At 52.3% G+C, this 26,638-nt stretch overlaps 2 protein-coding genes across 3 annotated transcripts in view; one reads left to right on the forward strand and one right to left on the reverse strand.

Annotated features, from left to right (window-relative positions):
- Positions 1 to 117: 117 nt before the first annotated feature.
- MMP24OS (MMP24 opposite strand) lies at positions 118 to 1,888 on the forward strand. Of its 2 annotated transcripts, XM_053926593.2 has the most exons (3): positions 118 to 253; positions 332 to 507; positions 653 to 1,888. In XM_053926593.2, the coding sequence occupies exons 2-3, from the start codon at positions 335 to 337 to the stop codon at positions 858 to 860; spliced, it is 381 nt and encodes a 126-aa protein (XP_053782568.1). In that variant the 5' UTR covers positions 118 to 253; positions 332 to 334; the 3' UTR covers positions 861 to 1,888. The 2 variants fall into 2 exon arrangements, with proteins under 2 accessions (XP_053782568.1, XP_071077870.1); XM_071221769.1 differs by having other exon boundaries at positions 332 to 1,888.
- MMP24 (matrix metallopeptidase 24) overlaps positions 1,270 to 26,638 on the reverse strand; it is a 42,674-nt gene continuing 17,305 nt past the window's right edge. Inside the window, exons 2-9 of the mRNA XM_053926591.1 lie at positions 24,986 to 25,134; positions 20,408 to 20,524; positions 18,344 to 18,648; positions 11,184 to 11,345; positions 9,647 to 9,861; positions 7,516 to 7,654; positions 5,774 to 6,040; positions 1,270 to 3,917 (exon numbers count right to left, since the gene is read on the reverse strand). Of these exons, the coding sequence (XP_053782566.1) occupies positions 3,580 to 3,917; positions 5,774 to 6,040; positions 7,516 to 7,654; positions 9,647 to 9,861; positions 11,184 to 11,345; positions 18,344 to 18,648; positions 20,408 to 20,524; positions 24,986 to 25,134 (1,692 nt within the window). The 3' untranslated portion in view covers positions 1,270 to 3,579. The remainder of the gene's footprint in view (positions 3,918 to 5,773; positions 6,041 to 7,515; positions 7,655 to 9,646; positions 9,862 to 11,183; positions 11,346 to 18,343; positions 18,649 to 20,407; positions 20,525 to 24,985; positions 25,135 to 26,638) is intronic.

Genomic DNA, 26,638 nt, shown 5'->3' on the forward strand with positions numbered 1-26,638 from the left:
GGAGCTCTGGTGGGTGTTCTGTTGGTCTCCTGGTTTCTCTCGGGGCGGGGCCCTGGGATGTTGGGGCCGGATTGGCCGGTTGCAGGTGGGTGGGGTTGTTTTCTGGGCCCTGCCCCTGGGGCTAGGAAGTTTCCGGCAGGCAGCCGGCCTGTGACGTCACAGCGCCAGTCACGCCCCTCCCAGCTGCGCAGGCCCATGAAGCCTGGAGGTCGGTGCTGGGATTCTCCGGAACTGGCTGCTCTCCTATCGCAAGGTGAGGGCCAGAGTGGGGCTGGGGCCGGAGGTGGCGCGTACGGCTGGCCCAGCACCTGACGGGCTTCTACTCCTGCAGACCATGGGCGCCCAGCTGAGCGGCGGCGAGGGCGCCGCGGAGCCGGCGCAGCCCCAGCCCCAGCCCGCCGCCCCCGCGGCCCCCGCAGCCCCCGCGGCCCTTGAGCGACCCCGGCCCGAGCCCAGCCCCTGGGGGCCGCTGGACGACGTGCGCTTCCTCATCGCCTGCACCCCTTGGTACTGACTCTCCGCCCTCTGAGTAGCCTCTCACCGCCTGTCGTCCCCTTCGCCTGTCGTCCCCTTCGCCTCGCCTGGTACGGCCATTGTCTGCCCCCATGGCCCGGTGTCTCTCCTAACCTATCCGCCCATTCTCGCCCCCCAGCCCAGCTGGTGCCTCGGACACGACGACGAGTCGAGTCGAGGAGGTGCAGGGGTGGAGGCCATGGAGCACCATCTGGTCTCTGGCCCCTACTAACACCCTGAATTTGTTTGCTTCCCACCTGGTACCCAAGCCACCTCAGACCTTCGGGCTCGCCCCCACCCCACAGCTCCAGCCATCTGGGTCCTGGGTCAGCCTTTCCAGTCACTGACCCGGCCAGGGCTCTTGGTAAGACCCTAAGGCTACTCACCTCACGTCATCTGTCCCTTATTGCTGAGAACTGGGCTCTTTGCTTTTGTTCCTGGTCATTGCACCATGTACCTTGACTTCAGAGAAGACCTTGCCGCAGTGACCCTTCCTGATCTCCCAGGGGAGGTTGCTCCTCCAGCACGGATCCCAGTGAGGCATTATCAGGCTGTATTCCTTGGGACTCCGGTAACTCTGGGCCTCTCCAGGCAGCCTTTTGGAGGGAGGGGCGTCTGATTGCTGGGCTGGCAGATGAGATGAATGGGACAGTTCCTGGACACCTCAGAGTATCCCGTTTCTCTCCTCCCAGAAGTTTCTTAGGCCACCCTCAGAACCTCATCCTCTTTCCCACATCCAAGGGAGATGACACACTCTGTATTTTTGTTTTATTTAGAAATGATTTAAAAAACATTATACAAAGGCTGATCAGTTTAAAATGTGACTGACATTGAAATGCTGTGATGTTCCCCAGGCCGAGGGGAAGCTAGGCTCTGGGTCCCCAGTACTTTCCCCCTCAGTCTGCTCTGCCCTGGGATGATGGACAAACAGATGACCGCAAAACAATGCAGGAGAATCCGAGATTGGAAGCCTCCAGGCTGAGCCCTGTCTGGGCCTGGCCTTACATCCTCACATCTGCAGCCTGGGCTGCCTGCCTCCATCTCCTGCTCTTTCTCACCTGACCTTGGTAGTACCAGGAGCCAACGGGGAACCTGGGGGGCCTAGGGCGTTCAAGAAGTGAGAGCACCAACCTGAGGAGTGGAAAGGACCAGGAAGAAGGAAAGGGAGGCCAGGAAGAGATGGATAAAAGAGACACTTCTGATCTCATCTTGGACCCAAGGCCCAGCCAGCCCACTGGGTAGCCTGGGCATGTAACAACCTCTCTGTGCTTCATTTGAGGGCAGGGTGAGAATTACCCTCGGCCTCCCAGGGCCTACACTAGTTTCATGTGAGTGGACAGGTATGAGCTAATAAAGTGCTTTGCAAAGTATAAAACACTGTACAAACCTATGAATCACTAATATCTCCGCAGTTGTTCCCCACCCGCCCCAGGGAGCCCGCCCTTGGCCAAAATGAGAGAAAGAAGGATAATGACAGGGAACACAGTGGACCCAAATAGGTGCCTCTGGGACAAGACATTTTGTTTGGGACAGTTCCCGGGCAGCAGAAGTCCCTGTCTCCTACAGGTTAAGCCAACCCCCAGACCAGAAGCCACAGGTGGCGGCAAGGCCCATGTAGGCTTAGAGGACCAGGGTGGTGTCCGAGGCCCTGCCAGCACCCTAAAGACTGACGCCGCCTCCTGGATTTGGCAGAGAGCCAGCGGGCATCACTGAACCTATTGGTCTTGCCTGGGGCTCCTCAGTGACAAGCAAGGCTGCCTCCACTGGGTTGGAGTGAGGCAAGCCGAGCCCTAGGAATTCCTGCCAGACAGTGTAGGATGGGCCCCCAGGATTGGGGCCACGACCCATTGGGGGTGCCCTTTTCTAAAGAGCAATGCAGGAAAGTGGGCCTACTGAGCTGGACTAGCAAGGGCCAAGCTTGCGATGTGAACACTGGTCCTGGGCTGAGAGGTTCAGTAGGCCTCGGCGTAGCTGGGGGGTGTGGGCTCAGCGCTTCAGAGGCTGCCCTGAGTCCCTTACCCCAAGGCCGTGAGGACGTTGGTCTGGAGCCATTTCTGCCTCACCTAACTAGTCAGGCTGAGCCCCCAGGCCACAAGCTACAGGCTGGAGTGGGGCTGGAGACTGTGGGCCGGGGCCAGGGTCAGGAGAGTGAAGGGTGGTCATACACTCAGATCAGCCTCCGGAAAAGGGGTCAGCTCCTGTCCCAGCACTTTGGCCTCATGAGCAGGGCCCAGTTCCTGGAGTGTACAGGCGGTGGAGGGGCCTTAGCAGCACCTTGGTCCTTATCACACGGGGGAGGGCCTGCCACGCTGGCCTCATAACCAAAACAGTCACCTCTCATTCACCTAAAGCCTCAAGCAGCCTTTGCAGAATGGGACTTTAAAGAGTAGAGACAGGACGTTTAAATATTCAAGATGTGACAGGTAGGTCCTTGTGAGACCCAGATGGGCCACAGCCCTGCCTGCAGCATGTGACCCTAAGTCCTGGGTCTCAGAGGAGACCCTGATGTATGGAGCAGGTTTCCTGAGGGATCTGCTTGCCAGCAGGGGAAACCCATCTTGTTACCCACTGTGTTGGCAGCAGGGGTCCTGTAGCCTTGGAGAACAGTGGGGTGCGGGTGGGGGGACATCTGACCAGCAGGTGTTGGCAGAGGGAGCAGGACTGGTGGCTTCTCCCAGATGGGACTGAGAACGCTAGTGCTGGCTTCCCACGGAAGGTGCTGGGTCCAGCCAGGAACCAAGCTGTGGTGTCTCACGGACGCCACTGGATGCAATGACCCTAGGTCCGCCTCCTGGCATGGTGCCTGGCCTATTGCCTTGAGTAGGGAGCAGTTTACCCAGGACAGAAGGCTGGCGTCTGGGTGCCAGACACCCACTCTAGGGCACAGCTGCCATCACTCCCTGCCCCACATTCAGCCTAGGCCAATGCACCCACCACTTCAACTACGTGACCCCTGGCCTAGGGCCCTGCTGGCTCCGGTGGGCAGTGGCCAGAGCTGCCCCTCAGGCCCTGGTGAGGAAGGGCCTGGCTGGCCAGACCGAGTGGACAGAGAGGGCTCTGGGCTGCTCACACCCACTCCTGGACTGGCCGCTTATAGTAGGTGACAGGCTGAGGGCCCGCCTTGCTCTTGAACTGGAAGATGGTGTAGACCAGCACCAGGATGCAGAGGGACAGGATGCAGGGGATGACCACGGCCACCGCGTTCACGGAGCCTGGCACGTCGTTGATGGTCACCATGATGTCCACGTCATCCTGGGGCAGCCGCCGCTCCTTGCGCCGCTCAACCTCCTTCTGATTGCAGCCCATCCAGTCACGCAGGATGTTGCGCGGGTAGCCAGGCTCCACGCTCAGTTTCTGGTTGTCAAACTTCCAGTAGTCCCGGCCCTTGTAGAAGTAGGTGTAGTCTGTAGAAACACAGCCCAGCATCACCACCACTCCCAGACTCTTGCCCCGCACCTGCTCTGGGCCAGTGTGAGGGTGTAGGGGGCTGTGCCGGCGTGGAGGAGGGGCACCTCTCCCGCCCTGGGGGAGCCCCAGAGGAGCTCTGAAGGAGGGGTGGGCTTCTGAGGTGGTGGGGGCATGTATTGGCACACTTGGAGGTGGGGGAGCGCAGAGCTTGGTACATCCTGCAAATAGTGTGGCTGCAGAGAGGGGCACCCAGGGCCTGGAGCGGCCATTGAGGGGCTTTCAGTAGAATTGGTAAGTTCACTTTGTGCCTGCCAGACGGGATCCTTCTCAGTTCTGTCACACTGTGCCACAGGCACCCTCGCGTGGGCCAGAGCAAGCCCCCAGTTTAGGGCTTGGACAGCACTGTCTCCACGGCTTTGGGGCCTCAGTCCAGCTCCTGCCTGAGCCAAAGGAGGCAGGGAGCAGGGTTTTTCCTCTTCACAGCAGACACTACCTCTTTGTGTTTATCAGGGATTTTTTTGGCTTGGCACACACTGCTTTGCAACACTGATTGCAGGGTCTCTGGGATCCTTCTAGGGGAGGGACTGGAAGGAAAGAAGGGAGCAAGGCTGGGGGCTGCCCCAAGGTGCCCAGCAACAGCCTTAGTCACCAGCCAGTGCAGAGACAGAAAGCAATGCTCTCAGAAGACTCTCATTGGCCGGCTCCCCACCCTGGCTGGAACTTTCATTGGCCAAAGTCCTTGATGTCATCTGTCTCTGAGGCTCCCCAGAAAGCAAGACCATGTGTATAAAGCATTAGATACACAGGAGTGCCACCAAATAGCTGCCGCTCCTGTCCCTGTGGCTGTTGGCTTTCTTACCGGTGACATCTCCTCAGAGAGTCCTTCCCAGCGACCTTCTCTAGCGTGGCCCCCTCTGCCTCATCACTGTCTCACAGCATTTCTACCCCTTACAGCATTTGTTGCTGCCTAATTTTTTTTGCCTCTAGCCTGGGAGCCAGGATGCAATACAAGCCTTGTTCTCTGCTCCGTCCTCAGCGCTCCCACACAACCTGGTTCTAAGTAATCACCATGGAGTGAATGAATCTGTCATTCCATATAAACTAAAACACACCAACAAGATGATGATGATGATGGTGATGATGATTATGATGACAGTAGCTAAAACACAGGGCATTGGCCATGTGCTAGGCATTGGTCTAAGGGCTTTACATAACTTAATCTTGTTTAATCCTTACAAAACCCTATGAGCCAGGTACCATCGTTATCCCCATTTTATAGACGAGGAACCGAGAAAACGAGTGATTCGCCCAAACTCACAGTAAGAGGTGGAGATAGGGTGTGAAACCAGCCAGGCCGTGCTTTTGATCATGTCAGTGGAGATGTGTTCAACAAACATTTGCGGATGCCTACTCTTCCCCTGGCAAGACCCAGCCCCTCCTCTTGAAAAGCTCCTAGTCTGGCCTCCAGGAGGAGCTTGGAAAATGTCTCATAAATCAAAAAAGTCTTCTCTCTCTACTTTCTTGCCCTCAAGCTCTGTGAAAAATCACCTTTGAGCCACCGTATCCCTCTCTGCTTTTCAGATGTGATAACTCGAGGAACTCCGAGAGTACACCTGAGGAACGCTGTCTGAAGGAATGCAGTCAGTCTGTGAAAACATCTCTCAATTGCGACTTGTCCCTGAAGATGACAAACTGTGGCTCGGTAGCTGGTAAGAGAATTTACTGTGTGAATGTGGGTGGATACGAGGCAGTTGTCTTTGCCCCCAGGTGGTGTTTCTCGAACCTGAATACCCTGAGAGTGTGCCCGTCGGCCTTGCTGGGACCCCTCCCACCCGGCCCAGCCCTTACGTACATCCTTCCTTGCTGATGAAGGCCCCTTGGGGAGCCTGTGGGATGCCCTTCCACACGGTGATGGGCTTGGGGTAGCCGGGGTCCGTGGCCCGCCGCTCTTCACTGTAGCGCCAGTACTGTTCGCCTTTGAAGAAGTAGGTCTTGCCCACTGGTTCCCAGCGCAAAGCCGTGTCAATGCCTTCTCGGGGCAGACAGCTGCCCAGCTCCCCCAGGCTGTGGGGGTACCCAGGCTCCACCGTCACCTCCTTAAACACCCAGTATTTGTCACCTGTGGCCAAGAGGAGCCCAGAGTCAGCTTTGCCCAGTCACTCAATGCCAGAGGTTGTGGCTAGCGCCACTTGCCCATCTTCTGCTGGGACTGAAGTCTTTCATAGAGCCAGAGTGTCGGGGGGAAACAGCCCTAGGCCTGCAGGATCCCCTCAGTTGGAGATGCAGGCCTCTTGGACCAGGCCAAGCTTAGGGGGCAAGAAGCCAGAAGCTAGTCACAGATCCCCAGCAACTCACCCCATGCCGCCCGGGCTCTATATTTTACCCTCTTTCCTTTCATGGGACTCGCTCCTTTCTCCTCTCTGGGTGACCTCAGCCACTCACACACACTCATGCTCCCCGTTTCCTGCCCCCCCCCACCTTCCACCAATGACACCCAACTCTGGGACCGTAGCCCACAGTCACTCTCCCAGTGGATCTGAGCACCAGACGCGGGTACCCTGATGGCCCACCAGCCAGCCTCTGGGCATTTCCAAGTCGGCTCCCTGGAGTTCACTTCCTCATCTCCACCACAGGGGGCTGCCTCCCTCCTCACCTTTCAGCCTCCCAGAGTCCCCAACATGTGCCAGCGTCACCTTTGACCCTGTTTCCTCCTCCTCTTCGCGCTCTCCCTCTCTTGAGGCCTAGTTTTGATCTTCTAGGTATCTCTAGCCTCACTGCTGCCCCCTGCCATGGGCCTTACAGACAGCGCTCTCCTCAGCTCCCAGCGACTGTCTCAGAAATGGCCTCCCTGCCTCTGCACCTGCCCTCTGGCTCTCTGCTGCTCAGAAACAGTGAATTTCCAGCGTTGCCCTAATGGATCAATATTAAATTCTGGCCTGGCAAACAAGGCTCCTCAGGCCTCGCCCCCAAACTACCTTTCAGGCCACTTCTTACAGCTTTCCAATGTGGGGCGCCACACACACGTGCATGTTCCCACTCTCTCCTTTGCCCATGCTGTTCCTTCCCCCTTGGAATGCTTTCCTTGCTTCTCACTAACTGTATCTTAGCCTCCTGGGGTCTGGCCAAGGTCAAGATAATTGAAGTGAAACCACCTAGCCGAGGGTGGGCACAGGGGGGGCATAGGGTGGGCACTGCAGCACACATTAGCCAGCCCCGCCCCCTTCCCTGACCTCTCCAGCCTCTGGGCTGTGTGACCCCCTCCCTCCAGACTCTTACAGAACTGACACGGTGGCCTTCCAGGGAACACTGATGGCCTTCAATGGCCTGTGCGGCCCTCTACTGCATGTGGCTGAGGCTCGTCGCCCCACCGACTTGGGCTCATGTGACGCTCAACAAGCACCCCGACTTGACTTCCCCAGGCTGTGTACTGCCTGCAGTCAGGGGCCTGTCCTGTCAGAGGCCAGCGTCTCTGTTAGGGCTGGAAGGACCCTGGGATGCACCTGCCTCCCACCCACCTCTCCCAGTTTACAGATGGCAAAAGGGAGTCCCGAGGGCAGAGAGCCATCCCAGGTCCCTCAGCACAGGCCACATTACCTTTGAAGAAGACAAATCTTCCATCAGCCCTTTCATAGGCTGCATCTATGCGGGCAGGCAGGCCCTTCCAGAACTGCTCGATCTGCATGGGGTAACCCTCCTGCACCCGGTTATTGCGCAAGCGCCAGAACCAGCGATCCTGGGGGTTAAGGAAGAGAGGAAGAGGCATAGCCTCTGAACCCAGTGCTCAGCCCAACAGCCCAATGCCTTCCCCTGGGCCCAGCCTCGAAACCCTTGGTGACGCCTTTCCATTTACTGCTTCTAACTTTCAAAGCCCTGCGAGGAAGATAGGATGCTCATTAACTCCCTTCAAGTAAGCCTCCAGATGGCTCTTGCTGTGGGACGGCCACAAAACGGAGCAGACTGGTCTGATGGTGGGGACGAGGTGTGGAGGAGCCAGAAGGGATGATGCCGGGGCCCAGAGTAGCCACATGAGGGCAGCAGAGAGTCACTGAGTTCTGCAGGGCCACTCCCCAGGCTGGTGGGAAGCTCCGACGGTCACTGATCCTGGGCAGAATGCCCTCCTCATACACGGCTGGCTGCATCCACCAGGGCAAGGACCATGGGAAGCAAACCGTAGGAATTCTTCCAAGACTTGGGTGTGAATTCAGGTTTCCCCACTTTCAGCTGCGTGACCTTGGGCACAATACTTAAAGAGCCCTACCTGCAAGTGCAGGTAATAACGGGGGTCAGATGAGAGATTATAGGCAAAGTGCCTAGAACGGTATGGGGCATATAGTCAATGTTGATTAAGTGGCAGATAAGTAGGCCAAGAGTGTGAATAAAAGCCCTCCCCTTCAGACTGGTGCCTTGTCCCACTGCAGCCCCTGGCTGTGGGCACGCTGGGCAAGGCCCGTACCTCCTAGGACCTCAGTTTTCTTACATGTAAATGAGGATGATAAAAGCTAGACTTGCCTAGGAGCCATTCAGTGGGAGGGTGCACGGATGCAGAAGAATGAATGTGACTCCTAAAGATGGTGCAAAAGCTAGAAAAGAGTGTTTAAAGGTGTTTTACAAAGCACTTTTGCATCCAGTTTTTTAAACCTTATTTTGACTTTCACAACTCTTGTAAGTATATCTGAGACAGAGCCTTAAGTGATTTTCCTAGAGCCACTCGGTGAGAGGCGGCACGAGGCTGACCCAGGGCGCCTGATTCTTGCTCAGTGCTCAAAACCTGCTGGGGAGAACTGCGGGAGGGGAGTGGGGCGGTCCTCCACAGCCTCCCAGAGTGATGGAGAGGTGCTGTCCAGATCCCCTTCCCTGGAGGGCTTACTGCCTCTGAGGCTGGGAGTGTGGTCAGCCTCTTGGGGTGGCCCCAGCTTCAGAGAGTTCCCCCAAGGTCATATCCTTCCTTATCCGCTGGTTGAATGAGGCAGGGGTATCAAGTTCCGGCCATTGGGGCCCTAACAAGGGATAATTCTGACCTGCCGATGTAGCTCCAGAGACCCCTGGGGGTGGATGGGTCTGCAGTGGGCCTAGTGGCTGCCTGTCTGCGCCTCCTGCCTGATCCCACTTCCCTTATCAAACCCCTGCCTTCCAAACACCGTCTCGGAGTCTGTTTCCCTGAGAACCCAACTGCCACACACCAAACAGGCCACCCCCCAGTCGGCCCAGGGCTAGCAGGACAGGACCAGATGGGTGACAAGATGTAGCCTGGCTTGCTTTCTGTCAGGTACACCTCAGTACTGGCCTCTCTGCCCTGGTAGGATCTGGAGACAGACGCAGCCGCCACCGTGCCAGCCCCTACTCCAGGCCGCCATCTTCATGGCCCTGCGCCATTTGATCTTTGTACACCCATCGTTAGGGGAATGACTCCCTAGTTTTCAGTTGGAGACATTGAGGTCCAGAGCAGGGAGGCAACTTGCTTAGTGTCACGGACCAGAAGCCGGTCTCCAGCACCTTTCCCCAGCGTTAACCCAGGGAAGGTGCAGGGTCACCGATCTTTCCCACTGCCCCCGGCACCCCTTGATTCACTCAGCAGCAGCAGGAACAGACCCGTGTCCTAGCCATTGGGCCGGTTTTCTTCCAGGCCCCATAGCAGGCCAAATCCCGGAACAGCAGCCTTCTTTGGCTCCGTGGTGGGAAAGAAATGGGAGGGGACCCCTGGAACGTGCCAGTCGACTGGCCCTACCTTAAACACAAACATCTCTCCCCGGAAGAGGGCCACTGTGTTGAAATTGCCATCACAGATGTTGGGTTTGGCTCCGGGTGTGGACGGCCGGTCCCCGAGGGGTGGCCGAGGGGGCCTGGGCTGGCGCTCATGCTTCCTTTCAGACGGTGAATGGATCCTGCGGACGGGGAGCGTGGGGAGAGGCCTTGTGGGCTCCAGGGGCTCAGCTGGGGGTCCTGGAGAGAGGGGCTGCATCTTAGAAAGGTGCCAGCCATCCCCTGCCTCCCACTGCCCTGTCTCATCATCACCCGGGCAGCTCCGAGACAAACAAGTCGGCCACACTCCAGCCTCCTGTCCTTTCTCCCCAGTTTTTACTCCCCCAATCTTTGAGAAACTAGGTGAAATATAACCATTAAATGGGACTCTCATCTCTCTGCCCTCAAAGCTGGTATCTTCTTTTTCTTCTCTCCTGCTGTGACGGGACATGTCCCTTCTTAGGCTCAGTGTCCCAACTCTCTGCTCCCCTCCACACACACCGGCCCCACCTCCTCACTCCCCCTCCATTCTTTATCCTGCTCCAGCATGGCTAGTGGCTACTGCCTAGTGACTTAGATTCCCAAGTCAGTATCCCAGCCCAGACACCTGAGCTGCAGACTGGTCAGTCCTATTCCCCACAGTTACAAAAGCCAGAAACCTTGTCATCACTTCCCCCCACCTCATGTCTGATCTGTCAGCAGATCCTGTCCATTCTGTTTTCAAAACACTTTCCAGTTACCGTCACCCCTGTCCAGTCCTCTGCAGCTTCAACTTCGGACAGCCTGCCTATGCTCCAGGGCTCTGGGTGGGGCCACCCACTCTGTGAGGCCCTTAGGACCTCCAGAGGGAGCCCTTCTATGCTCCGTAGCCTGGGGGTAGTGGGGGGCGGGGCTGAACTATGTGGACAGGCATTTGCTCAAGAAAACTGTCTTCCATCTCCACCTACTTGCCAAGAGCAAGAACCTCACATACCAGCCTGACCAGAGAGCTGGGAGGGAGGCGTGGTAGCAAGCTCCTCATATTTCATCAAGGTATCAGCCTAGCTTCTTATTTTTTCTTATTTAAGAAAAAAAGCTCCGTTTATAATACTCATCATGTTGTATCACTATTACTTGGACAGAGGTGTGAATCTCTTGGCTAGCAGTGGGACCCCTTGAGACATGAACCACAGGAGGCTCGAGGGAGGTGTATGGAGGGGAAAGAGGGGAGAGAAGAGGAGGGAGGGAGTGGGCCTCTACTCCCGACTCCTGGTTGTCCTTCCCGGTAGCTACACAGACCCTCCCCTCGGTTTCCCAAGATGAGGGCAAGGCGGGGTGGTAGGGGGTGGGGAGGTAGCCTTGCCCACTCTGGTTAAGCAATGACATCAAAAGTATCTAAAGGTTAGACATCTGTTGGAGACACAGCAGCTATGTGGACAGCTGCTCCCTCCATCCCTGCTCGCCGCCCGCCCCTCCACGGCAGGTAGGCAGTCACAGCCCACACCCGCGGTAGAAGCGGTGGCCCCTTCTCCCCGGCCACACACCGTAGATCTTCTGGATGCCCTGGAGATCATCCTGAGGCAGCTTGAAGTTGTGCGTCTCCATGTACTGGTAGAAGGGCGCCATGATGGCACTGGGGTCGTTGGAGTGCTCCAGCCCCAGTGCATGGCCCAGCTCGTGCACCGCCACCAGGAAGAGGTCGTTCCCTGCAGGGAGGGAGAGGGGGGTGGGGAGGTGCCCAGGGCACCCGCTTAGGCATCAGTCAGTCGATCCGTTATGTCAGCAAACACCCACAGGCTTTGTACTAGGCCCTGTGCCGGACACTGGGCCATGCGGAGAACTCAGACACGCCCCTGCCTTCCAGAACTCTCAGTATGGTGGAGGATAGGGAGAGAGAAACAAAATACGTGAAACTGGTGTTCCAGGTGCCTTAATAGAGGACTATAAGGGTCGGGTGAGGATACCAAGAAGGGAGGAGTTCTTTAAACTTAAAGGAAGATGTTCCATGAAATCTTTGTAAAGGTGAAGCTTAAGGTGAGCCTTGAAAGAGAAGTTAGTCAGGAGAATGATTCAGGGATGGGAAAGAGAGATGGGTGGGGATGGCACCCCTGGCAGGAGGAAAGCTGTAAACACGATCCAGGGACACACAGTTTCATTCCATTTGGCTCTGGAACAAAGCGCGAGGGGAGGGCTGGAGGGGATGAGGTCAGCCAGGCTGGCAAGCAGGGCCCTGTGATGCCATGCAGAGGAATTTGGACTGGCTTCTTGGCCGGTGGGGGTTTAAGCAGGAGTGGGGGTGGTGGCATGACGACATCACTCTGGCTGTGGCTGGAGGAAGGTTTAGAGGACGGTGAGACCAGAGGCAGGGGGGTCACAGGGGTGGGTTTGGAAGCCGGTACAAGGGCCCAGGTGCGAGGTGGAAAGGGCCCGAGCCAAGGCAGAGGTAGTGGGGCGAGCAGAGGGGCATCCTGGGGCGGCAGGCTGGAGGTCCGCTTCAGGAGAGCCAGGGGCAGGCAGGGCTCTGGTTGTGTGGCAGCTCTCAGTCTGGCGAGACCTCCATTCTAAAAGAACTGAGCTATGGTCAAGATCAAGGCAGGGATTCAAATTCAAGTGGAAAACGACAAGGTCTGGGCGCCGAAAGTGGGGCACGGGATCCCAAGCACGAAGCTGAGGCGGCAGCGTAGCCTAGTGGGCATGAGCGCATGCCCCTGAGCGGGCCAGACCTCATTCACTTCCAGCTGTACCCCTGCCAGCTTTGGGAACTTGGCCAGAGGGTCTACCCGCTGAGCCTCATTCCTACTTTGTAAATGGCAAGGCCATCCTACCTTATAGGGGTGTGTGAGGGTTGGATGAGATGATGTGCACAGAGGGCGTGGCACCACAGGGTAGCTCTGGGAACCAAACCCAAGACGGAGAAGGTTGGTGCCTGGAGTAAGTCTATTGATCAGAAGGGAGGCACAAGGCCACTGGGATCCTAGCAACCAGATCCAACTTAAAGCCAACTCTCTGGGGTTCTCCCCTGAACTCAGGCCTGGGACAGGGCAAGGCCCACTTTGAGGGGGAATTAAGTAACCCTGGCTTTGTGGAAAAAAAAATGCAACGGGCGGGGTGTTGGGTAGGCTGTTGGATCAATAGTCCCGACCCCTGTCAGTCTGATGACAGACCCCTGCTTGCCTTGACCTTTGGTATTTGAATGCCCTTGAGCCCTGCCTCTTACTGCCCAGCTTTAAGGCAAGTCCAAGCCCGTTCCTGCCACCGTGAGGTTAGGGGAGGCTGCCAGGAGCCCAGGAGCTTGGTTGTCAGGAGTCACAGTGTCCACTCTGGCCCCAGTGTCACCAGCCAAGTTGCTTTACCCCAACCCAGCCAAGGGCCCTGTGAGGGTCAAACGGGGTTGAGGATTGTCTCTGGCCTTTCTGGCTAAAGTCTTGGGAAAAGAGAAGACCCCATGGGGCGGACCCAGACGCGTGCATGGCTGCCGCTCTGCTGACACCTCCAGTGTTTTCAATGAAGGAGGATGGGCTAGATCAGGGCAAGGTTGGCCAAGAGCCTGGGGCTGCCTTCTGCTGGGGAAGGGCAAGCTGGCATGAGGAGGCCAGGCCGCCCCCAGTTCCTTCCTCAGGTCCTGGTCCCTCTGGCAGCAGGGAAGGGTGAGCTCATCTCTGAGCTCCATCCCAAACAAAGACGGCTGCTAGAGCCAGCGGAAGGCAGCTCTGCTTCCTGGGGTCCAGTATTGGCTCTGCTCCTGGCCTCTTCCACCTGGGACAAGCTGTTCGGGCCACTATCTCCTGACCAGGCTCCTTCTCAGGGGCATCCACAAGGACCTCAGCTGGAAACCAGGGAGCAGGGCTGCAAGTGCCTGGCCAGACTAAACCTTAGTCCTCAGCCTGGGTCTGTTACTCTGTGAGCCTCTGTGCCTGGGTCTCTGTAGAGAACAGGAGCAAGTCCTTGAAGGAAAGGGGCCGTGGGTTTGTTCCAGGAACCAAAAGGCAGAGAAGAACTGGGGAGCTGGCATCTTACTGCACAGAAACCCAAGAGACCTGTGATGTGTTGGCCGCTCTGAGGAGGTGGAAGGAGAGGGGCCGGGGCCAGGGAACTCCCTGGAGCTTGTGCGTGGAAAGCCGAGGGATGGAGAAGATCCCAGTGGTGAGAAGTACAGTCCCTGGGAGCCAGGAGTCCCAGCGCTGCCATGTCCTAGTGTGATAGTTTAAGTCCCTTCTTCTGTAAAATGGAGGGAATAAGGGTGCTTTCATAAGAATTGAGGTGAAGGTTAATGAGGTCAGGTATGTAAAGCACTCACGCCGGCTCCTGGCACATAATTGTCACGTTAAATAGCCAGGTCACATTGAGCTGTGTGTGAGGACCAACATCTTGTCAGCTGGGAGCTCAAAGCCTTGGGCCTCTTAGCAAGTACCAAACGCGCTACTTGGCTACTCAAGTATACCTTATCTCTGCCTCATTTCCTTCTCTTAGGGCCTCCATATCTGGTGAGGCCCATCTGATTGACTCCTCCAACCCCGCAAAAGGTTGTAGCATCTCCCTTTGCCTCTTTTCTGTTGGCAATGCTGTCCCCTCCACCTCAAATAGCCTTATTCCTTTAGAGTTCAGCTCAGGGCCATGTCTTCCAGGAAGCCCCCCTTGATTTCTCCCACTGGCAGTGAGTGCTTCCTCCTCTGTACTCTCCCAGCAGTTTATCTGAATTATCTCTACAGCACTGACTGCTTTCCACCCTACATTATAGCCTCTAGCACACACTCTCAGAGCCCTAGGACTGTGAGCTCTTTGAGGGCAAGCTTTGTGTGTGAGAGGGCTAGGTGACAGCAGCCAGAACAGGACAGAGCCAAAATTTCAGTATTTTTCCAGGTGGGGTCCTTGGACCACCTGCAGCAGAATCACTGGGGGGGGTGATGGTTAAAAATTCAGAGTCCTGGGTTCACACCCGGCTCTGCCACTTACTGTGTGAATTTCTTACCCACTTGGAACTTTACTTGCCTCACCTGCAAAACGGAGATTATGATCCCCGCTGAGTCTGGCTCCCCAGGTTGGGGAGAGTCACTGAAGTAACTGCAGAAGGGCTCCACCCTGGGACGGCTGGTCTGGAGACTCCTCCTGTCTTATCACCTTCCCTGGGGCTGGGCTCCCTCCCCAGCAGAGCTTAGCGAAGTCTGCTGACCTCACTGCTTGACTCACTGGAAAGAACTGAGGACAGAAAGTACCTGGAAGCAGTCCCCCAAGCCAGCTTACAGGTGTGGTGGGCCAGACTGCCTTTCACCCGGACTCCAACGAGCTGGAGAATCAGAATCGCCTTTGCCACCCAGTGGTTCTGCAGAGAGCCTTTGAAACGCACAGGTAGAGGAGATTCTGATCCGGGAGTTTCCAATTCAGGACTTTTGGATTAGGGTTTAGGCAATTTTTTTTTCCTTTATAAAGTTCCCCAGGAGGGAGAAAAATAAAAAAACAAACAAACAAAAGTTCCCCATGTAAATTCTGTAATGGTTGGGCCAGGCTGGCACACCTGAGCTGAGCTGTCGACCTCGACATCACTAAAAGTAGGACAAGCTGCACCACGCGTGCCTCCCAGTGTGATGGGTTAGGGAGGACCAGCGCCGCCTAGGTGCCAAACACGTGAACCCGAATCTGGTCAGGCCTGTTGGTCTAATCACCAATATTCAGGAAATATGGAGAAGAGAGACAAGTTCAAAGTCAGCCTGACATGTCCATTGCTCTAGTCAATGGACAAATGACTATGCTCAGGACAAGCGACCCAGTTTCTTCAATAAATACGGGCAGCACAGGACAGAGAAGCCAGGTGGCTGTTTTACACGGGAAGGGCCTTGAGAGACACGCCAGCCATGTGCGATGCATGGCTGTTGTTTGGATCCCGATGCAAGCACACAACCAGAAAAGACATTTCTGAGGTCATTTGGGAAAACACAAACTGGGTATTTGATTTTTAGAAATTATTGTTAATTTTGTTGAGTTGGATATTGATTTTGTGGTTGTGTTAAAAATAATCCATTAGAAGTGTATACCAAAGTATTTATAGGTAAAATGATTATGCCAGGGATTTTCTTTAAAAATACCTCAGCCAAAAAAATAAAATGTGGGGGAGAGGGTAGATGACATGAGAATGACATAATGCTGATAATTATGCCTGGGGGTTCATAATGTCATTCTCTCTACTTTTGTGAGTTTGAAATTTTCCATAATGGGAATGTAGGGTAGATAAGAAAGCCAATGGACAAAAAGTTCCCAGGAGTCTCTGCCCACTCCCTCGCTGAGTTTATGTGGAAATTAAGATAATATACAGGTACTCAATAAATCTTGGTTCCTTTCCTTCCCTTCCAAATGCCGTCCTAGGGCAATCGGTGCATTCCAGTCGGCCAGCCAAGGCTCTGTTGCTGCGCTTATGAACGAGACCTGGATGGTTCATGCTTGGTTTCCCAGAGCACAGGGAAGTCCTGAGTCTTGTCCAAAGAGGACATTGTCCATTTTGGAATTTCTGTCAGAATGGCAGCCATTCATCAGGATGGGATGGGACAGTCAGGGGGTTGCTGGGGTAGTCCCAACTCCTTCCCACCCACAGCAAGGAGTGGGTGTGGGAAATGCAAACCCCGGGAGCTGGAAAGGGGAGGACAGAGGAAGAGGAGTGTCTCTCCAGTGCTTCCCTGGAAAACAACCATTTAGATTTCATTTATGTTCATCAGGGCTATAACTAAAATTTCATCAGTGGACAAGTGCCTGGCCTCTAACTGGGGTTCAAAAATGTTAGTTCTCTCCTCCTCACACCTTATCAGTTAGCACAGACAGCTCTTCCTTGACACTAATCCAAGAATAGAATGAGATAAAGAATAGGAGTTCTGAAAGCCAGGAAACAGATAGAGGACAGAAGGCGAGGGCCCGGGGGCAGAGGAAATGGAGCTGGATAGGGAAAAGGACACAAATCTGAAGAGGGCAGGGAGCAAAGAGAAGCTGAACAGTTTTATAACTTTGCCTGGGCTGAGCCTTGGCCAAACCGCCTCCTGGACCACCCTTTCAAGGATAAGGCAAGAGGCAATGACCCCTGATCCATGCAAATAGGAAGTTTTCTCAAGGAGGCTGCCCTGTCTACAGACACCAGGCTCAGCCTCTGAGGAAATGGGCCTTAAAGTCTGCTCTCAGCCTGAGCTTCTTCGAGGAAAAAGAATGTCCAGTGTTTCCCAAAAGTGCCAAGGATGAAGAATGAGAATCTCCAAGGGAATCACACTGGGAATCCATGTGTCTTACAGGAAGCCTAGTTGATTCTTATGATCAGACAAGTCAGGGAAACTGGGGATGAAGACAGTGCTTCTTGAGCTGATGGAGCCCCTGCATGAGAAGCACCTGGGCATTCGTAAGCTCCGTGCAGATTCCTAGGTCCAGCCCCAGAACCAGTAGGTTAGGGGCCTGGAGCCTGGAATCTGTATTCTTTGAAAAGGTTTCCAGGTGATTCTGGTGTGCTCTGCAGCTTAAGAGCCATGGAAGCTTAGTTTGGTGGCTACGAGTACAGGCTCTGGAGTCATAACACTCAGGTTTAAAGCCTTATTTCATCATTCACCAACTGTGGGACCTCGGCTAAGTTACTTAATGTTTCTCTATACAGTTTACCTATTTGTAAGATGGGAGTAATAATACATACCATGTGGAAATCACTTGACATGGGCCTTAGAATACTAACATACTAGTTGTCTATTATAATCTAGAATGGAGTAGAATGGAGTGGAATGGAGTCCTCTGTCCCTTTCTCCTCTAGACTCCTACTGCATTTTCTTGGTATTTCTGCTATATCCTTCAGTACAGACTGCCTGTGACAGGGTGACTTACACACCCGTCTGTCTCCTGGCCTTGACTCTGGACTTCCAGAAGGCAGACACCATGTCTTTTTTGTACAATGCGTGGATTCCCTGGGTTGTGCTGCGTGTTTCGTTAAAGTTGGAAAGGACCTCAGAGATCACCTAATCCAGTCCCTCATTCTACAGATGAGGAGACTGGGGGTGAATTTTTTGCCCCCAGTGACGCAGCCATGCAGCTGGACTATGGTCTGAGCCGTGGCATTGCCACCTATCAGCTGTGCCACTCAAGCCCCAAACTCTTCATCTTAAATACGACAGGCACTTGCCTACTTACTAGGCAAAACCTGTGCCTTGTGAGTAAATATGGATGAGGAACTCTTGCAACCTGAAGAATGGTGTTACTGTCACTGTGCACGGTATTGACTCTGTGGATATTCATTAAACCATAGTGGTGAAGAGCAAGCTCTCCAAGGGTGCTAGAGTGATTCACCTGTGAGGCTGACGTAATGGGGAGAGTCAGTCACGTCATCCCATGAGATGGCCTTTGCAGCTGTCATCTGTCAGGCCAGAGCCTACCACGTTCAGCTTCAATGCTTTTTTTTAACCTTTTCCCCCAGGCTCTGATTCATTACTTCATCTTCTTCTTCATGACCTAATCCCTCCCTCCTGACTCAGCTCAGTCAGACCATTTACTAAGTGATCTGACCCACCTCCATGTCCTTGGCTCTGGTGGGTCACGTGTTGAGTATCATCAGGGGCCACAGTTCCCACCCCTTAGGTTTTAGTACCTGGATGAGAAGCTCTAGAAACCAGGAACGCATCTATGGTACCCCCCAGCTTCTTCCTCGGGGCTTCTGAGAAACCCAGGACTGAGCCCTGTCCCCTCATTGTCTTACCATCATGGTTGGCATTTCCTAGTGTCCACGGCTCGTCTGAGTCAAAGTGAGTGTCTCCTCCAATTCCAGGGCCAGGGAAGTAGGCATGGGCCAGGAATCCTCCTTCCCCATCAAATGGGGAGCTGTCACCATGGAAGCCAGAGGCAAAGAAGATCATGATGTCTGCCTCTTTCCGGTCACTTTTGATCTCATGGTATGGCACCTCTTCAAAGGTCAGTGGGGTCACCTTCTGCCACACATCGAAGGCCTGGCGTATAGCTTTCCGTGTGTCTAGCTCACCCACCTTTGGGGTGTAGTTGTGAATGCTGGTGAGAGAGGGGAAGGAATTAGGTTAGGGAGGAACAGAGAGTCAGACACTAGCAGAGCTAAACGGAACATCAGGAACCAGATGGCCCAATGACCTTCAAATTTTGATGCCTAGAATTCTGCTGCAGGGCCCTAGGGGTTGAGCGAGAGGCCAAGTAGGCAAGGTTTGGGTCCCAACCGCTGCCTCAATCAGAGTGTCTTAGCTTTAATCAGTGTTTCGTATTTTGTCTTTGACAAAGTTTGTGTTAAATATAGGATTTCACTCCAATTTGTAGGAAAAAAAATAAGTTGGTGACTAGTATTTTCTAAAATTTATGTTCTCCCAATATATACAATATGTATATTTATAAAAGTTATAAAATATTTTGCCCTGGCTCATGTGGCTCAGTGGATTGAGCATCGGCCTGTCAACTAAAAGTTCACTGGTTTGATTCCTGGTCAGGGTGTGTACCTGGATTGCGGGCCAGGTCCCCAGGTGGGGGCATGAGAGAGGCAACCAGTCGATGTTTCTCTCACACACTGATGTTTCTCTCCCTCTCTTTCTCCCTCCCTCCCCTGTCTCTAAAAATAAATAAATAAAATATTCTTTAAAAAGTTATAAAATATTTAAACAGTGGAGAGCTTAAGTGATACATCTCTTAAAAAATCATTTGGCACCAACTACTACTTGTCTACCTAAAAGCTGGTATAGGGCAGCATCTGATTTAATCAGTTATAGATTTAGCTATTTAAGGTTACTATGTCCATATTTCATGGTTCTCCACGTGGAGCATCACTGCCTCTGGATGCTCTGCCCCATGAACACCTGGAAAAAGTACCTATTTTATAGGTAAGGAAACGGAGGCTCAGAGAGGTTGGGTGATAGAAGGTAAGGTCAGAGTTGGGTTAGAATCCAGTTGGGGTTGTTTTTTATCCACTCTAGCTCTTCCCAGGACCCTAAGAGTCTGTTCAGTTTCTAACCCAGATTCTTCTACAGTTTCCTTCTCTTGTCAGGTTTCTGAAAAAATCCTGTTCTGATCTCTACAACTTGTCAGCAGGAGAGCGCTTGGTTCCCCTCTAAGATCTCTATCTGAGATCCTTGGGACCCAGAATATCTACCTGAGATGGAATCAGAGCCTTGAGGGGGTCCCACCAGAGCCCACCTGAGTCTACCCCATGCCTGCCTCTCGTCCCAGCCCCACTCCGAATTCCGACGTCTGAGTCTGCTGTGATGGGCTCCAGCGTCCCTGCTCTTTGTTGCTGGCCTGACTTGGAGACTGACCCTGCTCTGCCCTTGGTTTCCCTAGACAATCAATGAATGGCACTGTTGTGATTTGGGGCCTTTATACTCTTTAAGAAACAAACTGGAAATCTGTGCTGGGAATCTTGCGTGAAGTCTATCAGACTAAGTGGGAAGGGGATACAGATCACAGACGGTGGGGTTTGTCAAGCGGTGATAGGAGAATGCGCTCAGCTATGGATCTTTATCACAGCTGAAAGTCACTGAACAAATCCATACTCCACTTTCTGCAACTAAAAATGATTGGAATCTAAACAGAACACAACTAAGAAGCCCCCAAAGGACCAAAGAAACCTGAAGTTGGAGACAGAGCATCCTCTAGAAGCCACTAGGAGGGCAAAGTCACAGGCTGGCAGTACCTGGCCCTCACCCTGATAACAGAGCCACCTCCAGGGTGAGCCTCTGAGACTCAGGCCAGGAAAAAAAAAGACGGTGAGGGTAGAGCCCAAACCAGGGAGGACAAGAGGAAGTCGAAGCACCTGTAGGTGATGTGCTTCTGCCTCCACTTCTGCCCAGTCAGGGCGTAGCGCTTGTTTCTCCGCCTACGGCTCGAGTGGGGGTGATCAGGAACACCGCATCGGGGTTTCTTCATCCATCTGGGCAGAGAGAAGACACACATACGCTGTGGTCACTGAACACGCTAGGAAGACCCTGCAGAGTCTCCAGTCCCAGTCTGAATGGCAATGCACATCACCGAAACCCTGGCTCTCGTGGGTTCCCCAACAGGAACAGGGCTGACTCATTCACTCCTTCACTCACTCACTCACAGCTGAACATGAGGAAACGTTGCTGCATAAGAGACTGGGAGTCAGAAGACATGGGCTTGATAGTTCCAGCTCGACCACTAGTCAGAAGGGTCCAGGCAAGTGACTGAATAGTCACGAGCCTGAGTTTCCTCACCTGCACCATGAGAATTAAAGTTGTTGCTGTTCTTAGGTTGTAATGAACCTCAAAGGAGGGCACATACGGGAAAATGCTCTGTAAATGTTATTATATCACGTCGCTCCCTGGTTAAAAACCCTCCAATGATTCCCCCAGACGCCTAGAATAAAGTCAAAACTCCCCACCTTGGCCCATGTGGTCTAGCCTCTGCCTACCTGTCTAACAACACCTTCACCTTCCTTCCCCTCGTACACTCTGCTCCAGCCCCAGGGGCCTTCTTGCTGTGCCGTGAACATGCTAAGATTTTTCCCACTGCAGAGTCTTTGCATTTGCTGTTCCCTCTGCTGGCAACACTCTTCTTCTTCACATGGTTTGTTCGTTAAAGTGTCTGCTCAAAAGTCACCCCTTCGGAGAGGACTTCCCCACCCGCCCTGTCTAATATACTGTAGCCTCCTGTGCCCATCCTACCTCTGTTTATTCTGCTTTTCTTCATTGCATGTATCATTCACAGAAATTATGTATTTGATTCTTTGTCTCTCGCACCAGACTCTAAGCCCCATGAGGACAGGAACCTTGCCTGTATTCCCAGGACTGGCACAGGCCTGACACAGATGTTCAATAATGATTGTTGAATAAATGACGGAATGCATGAATGGGAACTATCCAACAGTAAAATGGCAGAGCTTGGAAGACAGTAAATTCCCTCTCACTATAAGTGTTCGAAAAGTGGCTTGCCCTGGCTGGTATGGCTCAGCTGGTTGGAGCATCATCCCGTAAACCAAAATGTCGTGGGTGTGATTCCCAGACAGGACACATGCCTGGGTTATGGTTTTGGTCCGGGATTGGGGCGTGATTAAGAGGCAATTGATAGATGTTTCTCTCTCACATTGATGTTTTTCTCCCTCTTCTTCTCCCTCCCTTCCTCTGTCTAAAACTCAATAAGCATGTCCTTGGGTGAGGATAAGAAAAAAAAAAAAAGTGGCTAGCCCTGGCTGGTGTGGCTCTGTGGATTGAGCATCGGCCTGTGAACCAAAAGGTCATTGGTTGGATTCCCAGTCAGGGCACATGCCTGGGTTGCAGGCCAGGTCCCCAGTTGGTCCATGTTTCTCTCACACATTGATGTTTTTCTCCCTCCCTCCCTCCCCTCTCCCTAAAAATAAATAAATAGAATCTTTAAACAACAAAGTGGCTAAATACCTGTAGGACACGGAACATAACTTACTATGGTGTATTGTCTTTTTAAATTTATTAGTCTGTTGCCTCTAATAAGTGGGAAATTCTCTGAGGACAGGAACTGTATCGTATTCATCACTGTGTCCCAGAAGCTCACCCAGTGCCTGGGACTAAAGTAAATCCTGGTAACTGTTTGTTATATCAGGGAACAGTGGGCCCGGGACATCGTTGGACATATAAAAACGGGACCAGGGCAGGAGATTTAAAAGATCATGACTGGGGCCCAGGCCTCCCTTGAATTTAAGTCCCTGCTGGCCTAACTCACTAAACTATAGCTTGGGATTGCTGGAAGGGAAAACAGTCTGACCTCATTTGCAGTTGTTGAAAGCAGTTGCCACTGGCAATATAGAGAAGAGACAGAGAATATTTTAACCAAATATTAAAAGCGGCTGGAGGGACTTAACCAGGCCTTACTCATTTCTGTGTGCCCCTCATCACCTACAGTGTCCTCAACTCAGAAGTCAGTAATAACAAACAATAATAACAATACCATTACCATGCATTCGAATAAATATTGATAATTTTCAGTGTTCACATTAAAACAATTTTTTTTCTGGTTCTCAAAACAGAGAACCAGACACCTTGGGGTTTTGCTTCCTGGGATGACAGTGCAGAGTAAAATGTAGAAAGATAGGATGGGCATGATGTGCTCATTAAACTCTGTGAGATAACCAGAAATTATTTGTTCTTCACTTTATAGACAAGAGCAAAGAGACACAGCTAAACTGAGTAACTTGCAAAATATAGCAAACAGTGAGGAGGGGCTGGAACTCAGTTGAATGAATAAATGAACTGTTATTTCCCATGCTTAGCCCAAGGGTGGGGCTAGAGGAACTGTTTGTTGAATGAACGAATGAATGAATGAGTGACATTTCCCAAGGTAGGCACTCAAAAGTAGTACTTTGAATTGCTAATCTAGCTTCCTTTCACTGACAGTTCCTAGGAGGAGAAGGAGGCGCCATCTCTGCAACAGCTAGGCTAAACAAGGCCTGGAAGCGCCCCCCAGGGGGAAACAGGCCCAGAGAAGGTAGTGAACTGCCCAAGGTCACAAAGCTGGAGCCCAAACTAAGGTCTCTAAATTCTACCCCAACACCCTCCGCAACTCAGATCTTGTTTGAAATGTTTCCTTTCCCTGCCTCCACATCCACGTTCCCAGCCTTCCTGCAAAGAGGCGGGGGCAGAACTGCAAGTGGGAAACGCCTTCCTCCTCCCTCAGATCATCACTCCCTCTGCCTCCTCCTCTAGTGTCCACCTGCCACACTCTGAACCCTGTCCAGCAGGCCTGGGGCTTTCTGGAACGGAGTAAAACCCAAGGCCAGGTGGTGCCTCCGCAGCAGCCACACCAGTGCTTCTGCCCCAGGATGTAGTGCCACGAGGTCTGCACAAAACCCTCAGAATAACCTCTGCTTTGAAAGGCGGTCGGGCCCTCTCTACCCAGCTTACTCATGAGGCCACAGGGCCAAGGAAGCCGCTGTCCTCCCAGCATCATAGGAGTGACCTAACGCGTTGTGTCAGAGAATCCCAGGAATAGGAAATGTTGGGGCAGAATTTTCAGATCAAAAAACGCCACGCTCACCAAATTTTGAATGCTTAGACTCTCAGAATAATGGAACCTAGATTTGAGAGGCATAATTCAACACTCCCCTTTGTAAATGAACAAGCTGAAGGCCCCAGCGATTGATTGACTCTTCCAAGGAGTGACTCACACACGGAGGGTGGGGGGCGGGGGGGGGGGCACTGATCCCAGCTCCACCCCTGGGTGAATTTCCTGTTCCCCACCCACCAGCTTCCCCCGCATCCTCACCCGGCCCTGCTTTCTCCTCCACCAGAGCTCAGGACCCCACCCCTCACCACCTCCTAGGAAACTCACTCCAGGTCTTTCTCAGGGCTTCATGAAACAGCTTTAGTAACTTTCATGGCCATTTCTTAACAAACTTAAGCATGCTCAATCTCTCCAAACTTAAGCGAGCAAAATTCATTCCTCTCTAACTACCACCTCTTCCTCCTTCCTTTCACTGTTAAGCTTCTTGAAAGTTTCTCCCACACTTGCCACCTCTACTCCTCACCTCCCCTTCTCCCCATTGCTATCTAGTATCTTCATCTCCACCATTCCTCGGGTTTACAATGGCCTCTTTGTTTCTAAACTCAGCAGACACTTTTCAGTCCCCTGTTTGATGCCCTGCAGCAGCTGAGCCCGGTGGCCATTCCCACCCACCTCACTGCCACGACACCACAGCCCCAGGCTTCTCAGATCTCTCTGCCTGATGCTACTCAGCTCCTCTGAGGGGCTCCCTCCCAGCACTCTCCTCCTCCTCTTCCTCATACTCCCACTGAGTGCTCGCAGCCATCCTCGGGGCTGATTTGTTATGACTTCCTAGGTGTTGCCCTGAAACTCAGTGTTTCCTCCGGAGTCCTAGATCGATGTAGCCAGATGACTGTATTCGTCACTAAATGGCGAGCCTCTGGAGGGCAGGGATCAGAGGCTCAGGCACAGTGCGTGGTCCACACAGGCACTCAGCAGATGCTTGGTAAATGGAACAAGTGAAATGAGACTTGTCACCCCATCATCCAAGGGTTCTCTGTATCAAGAGCACATCTCAGAGAATGCCCGAGGGGGGACTCACAGAACTGCAAGCTTTAGAAGCGCAAGTCAGAGGAAATTTAAGATCACCTATAACCAAATCCCTCACTGTGCTGATTAGGAAACTGAGGCCCCAAAGGGTGAAGTGACTTGTCCAAGGTCACACAGCGAGTCTATGGTAGAGCACATCAGCAGCTCACACAGGAAAGGACACCTTGGGGTTTTGCTTCCTGGGATGACAGTGCAGAGTAAAAGGTAGAAAAACAGGATGGGCATGATGTATACATGAGGCCATGACGAATGTGAGCCCAAACGTTAAGTCTGCAGAGTTCAAAGGTACAATGCCCCATGCAAATCTTACTCGATTGTCGTCTGATCCAACACACCGGTGACTGGGATCCCGTAAAACTGCTGCATGGTGGAGACTGCTGACTGTAAGGCCTTCCCTGAATGCAACGCAGAGGCCCGTGAATCGTAGGGAAGCAGATAGCCATATGACTTCAACCAGTTCTGAAAGACACGGGAAAGAAAATGGGGCATTATGCTGGAGAAGGCTCTGTTCTACCTGGCCAGAGATCTGCCCTTGAATACCAGGGATCATTTTACCCAAGGGACTTAGGGACTCATGCTCTGGGTCTTCCTCTGTCACTCCCTCCTGCAGACATGTCACGTTTGTCTCCTGAAAACACAGCTCTTGTTGGCTTCCTGTCCTGCTCTAAAGCTTTCGCTGGGTCTCTTCTGACTACAGAATCGAGCTGGAATTTGCATTCAGGGCTTCCTACTACCCTGACTCTTGGCTCATTCATTCAGTGGTTTCCACTGACATATGACTAGACGTGCAAGAGCATAAGAACAGTTCATTCACAGAATAAAACGGCCTGTTAAAATGTGCTTTCCAGAGCCCTGTGTCTATCATCAGAGTCTGACGAAGACTCATGCTGTAGAATATTTATCGGCATGAGATTATATATGACCTTTAATGCTAATCCCTCCAGAAAAGCAAGCCATTACAAAAAAATAAATAAAACAGTGCATTGTTTAATTTAAATATCAATACATAAATATATGTATAGAAAATCCTATAAGGGCACACATTAAAAATAATAGTATGATTATATAAGAGAGTTTCTTGTTTTTAAGAAGTACACACTGAAGCAGTTAGCTTTAAGTAAGGGTGTATGATGTCTGCAACTTTTTTTAAAGAAATAGACTCATGGACAAAAATAGAGACAGAAGAAACATGTAGTAAAGTGTTAATAGTTGGGGAATCAGGTGAATTCTTTGTCCTATTCTTGAAAACTTTTCCGAAAGTCTGAAATGATGTCAAAAAAATGTTTACATAAAAAATAATTAATAAATATCCTTTGTTATAGTATCATGGGGGATCTATTTTTTTGTTGTTCTTTTCTTTTCTCTAAGTTTTATGCATGGAGTCATTAAAAAATAAAAAGGAGAAAAACTTTAAAAGGGCAAGGAAATCTGAAAGTAGCGTGGGTGATGGAGCTCAAACAAACTTTGAATCTGAAGGGTAGTAAAGTAAAGGCAATTATTTCCACCAAAGAGCATGGGGGGGGGCGGGAAACCTGAAGAAACCAGATCACCAGAAAATATCTGTGGCATTCCTTGGCAAGTGAGAAAAACGGCCGTGTATTCACTGAATCCATAAGCATTTACAGGAGCTTCGGACAGCAGAACCTGTGCCCGTCCACAGAGGATTGTCCTGATACTGTGGGAGCTCAGAAAGGAAAAAGAATGAAGGAAACCATCTCATTCCCTTCCTATCTGTTGTTCCTATATGAACAATCTAACTGTGGATGTATCTGCTATTACAAGTCAGATCAAACCATTTTTGGAAGGAGGCAAACCAGAAACTGTAAATAAGTTATTTATTTCACCAAATGTGATATAATGTCTTTATTGCCTTGTGATAAAATCCATCAATTAAAAACAAAATATTCAGAATAATAAAGTCTTAAAATATCCACAACAGAGCAACAACCTTATCTCCTTCATA

This window comes from Desmodus rotundus, chromosome 6, assembly GCF_022682495.2.
Source record: "Desmodus rotundus isolate HL8 chromosome 6, HLdesRot8A.1, whole genome shotgun sequence".
Classification (NCBI taxonomy): Eukaryota; Metazoa; Chordata; class Mammalia; order Chiroptera; family Phyllostomidae; genus Desmodus; species Desmodus rotundus.

Bases quoted from the DNA above. Each gene is read 5' to 3' on its own strand.
- MMP24OS (XM_053926593.2), top strand. From the start codon at position 335: ATGGGCGCCCAGCTGAGCGGCGGCGAGGGCGCCGCGGAGCCGGCGCAG. The intron at 508-652 runs GTACTGACTCTC...CTCGCCCCCCAG, and splicing joins CTCATCGCCTGCACCCCTTG to CCCAGCTGGTGCCTCGGACA.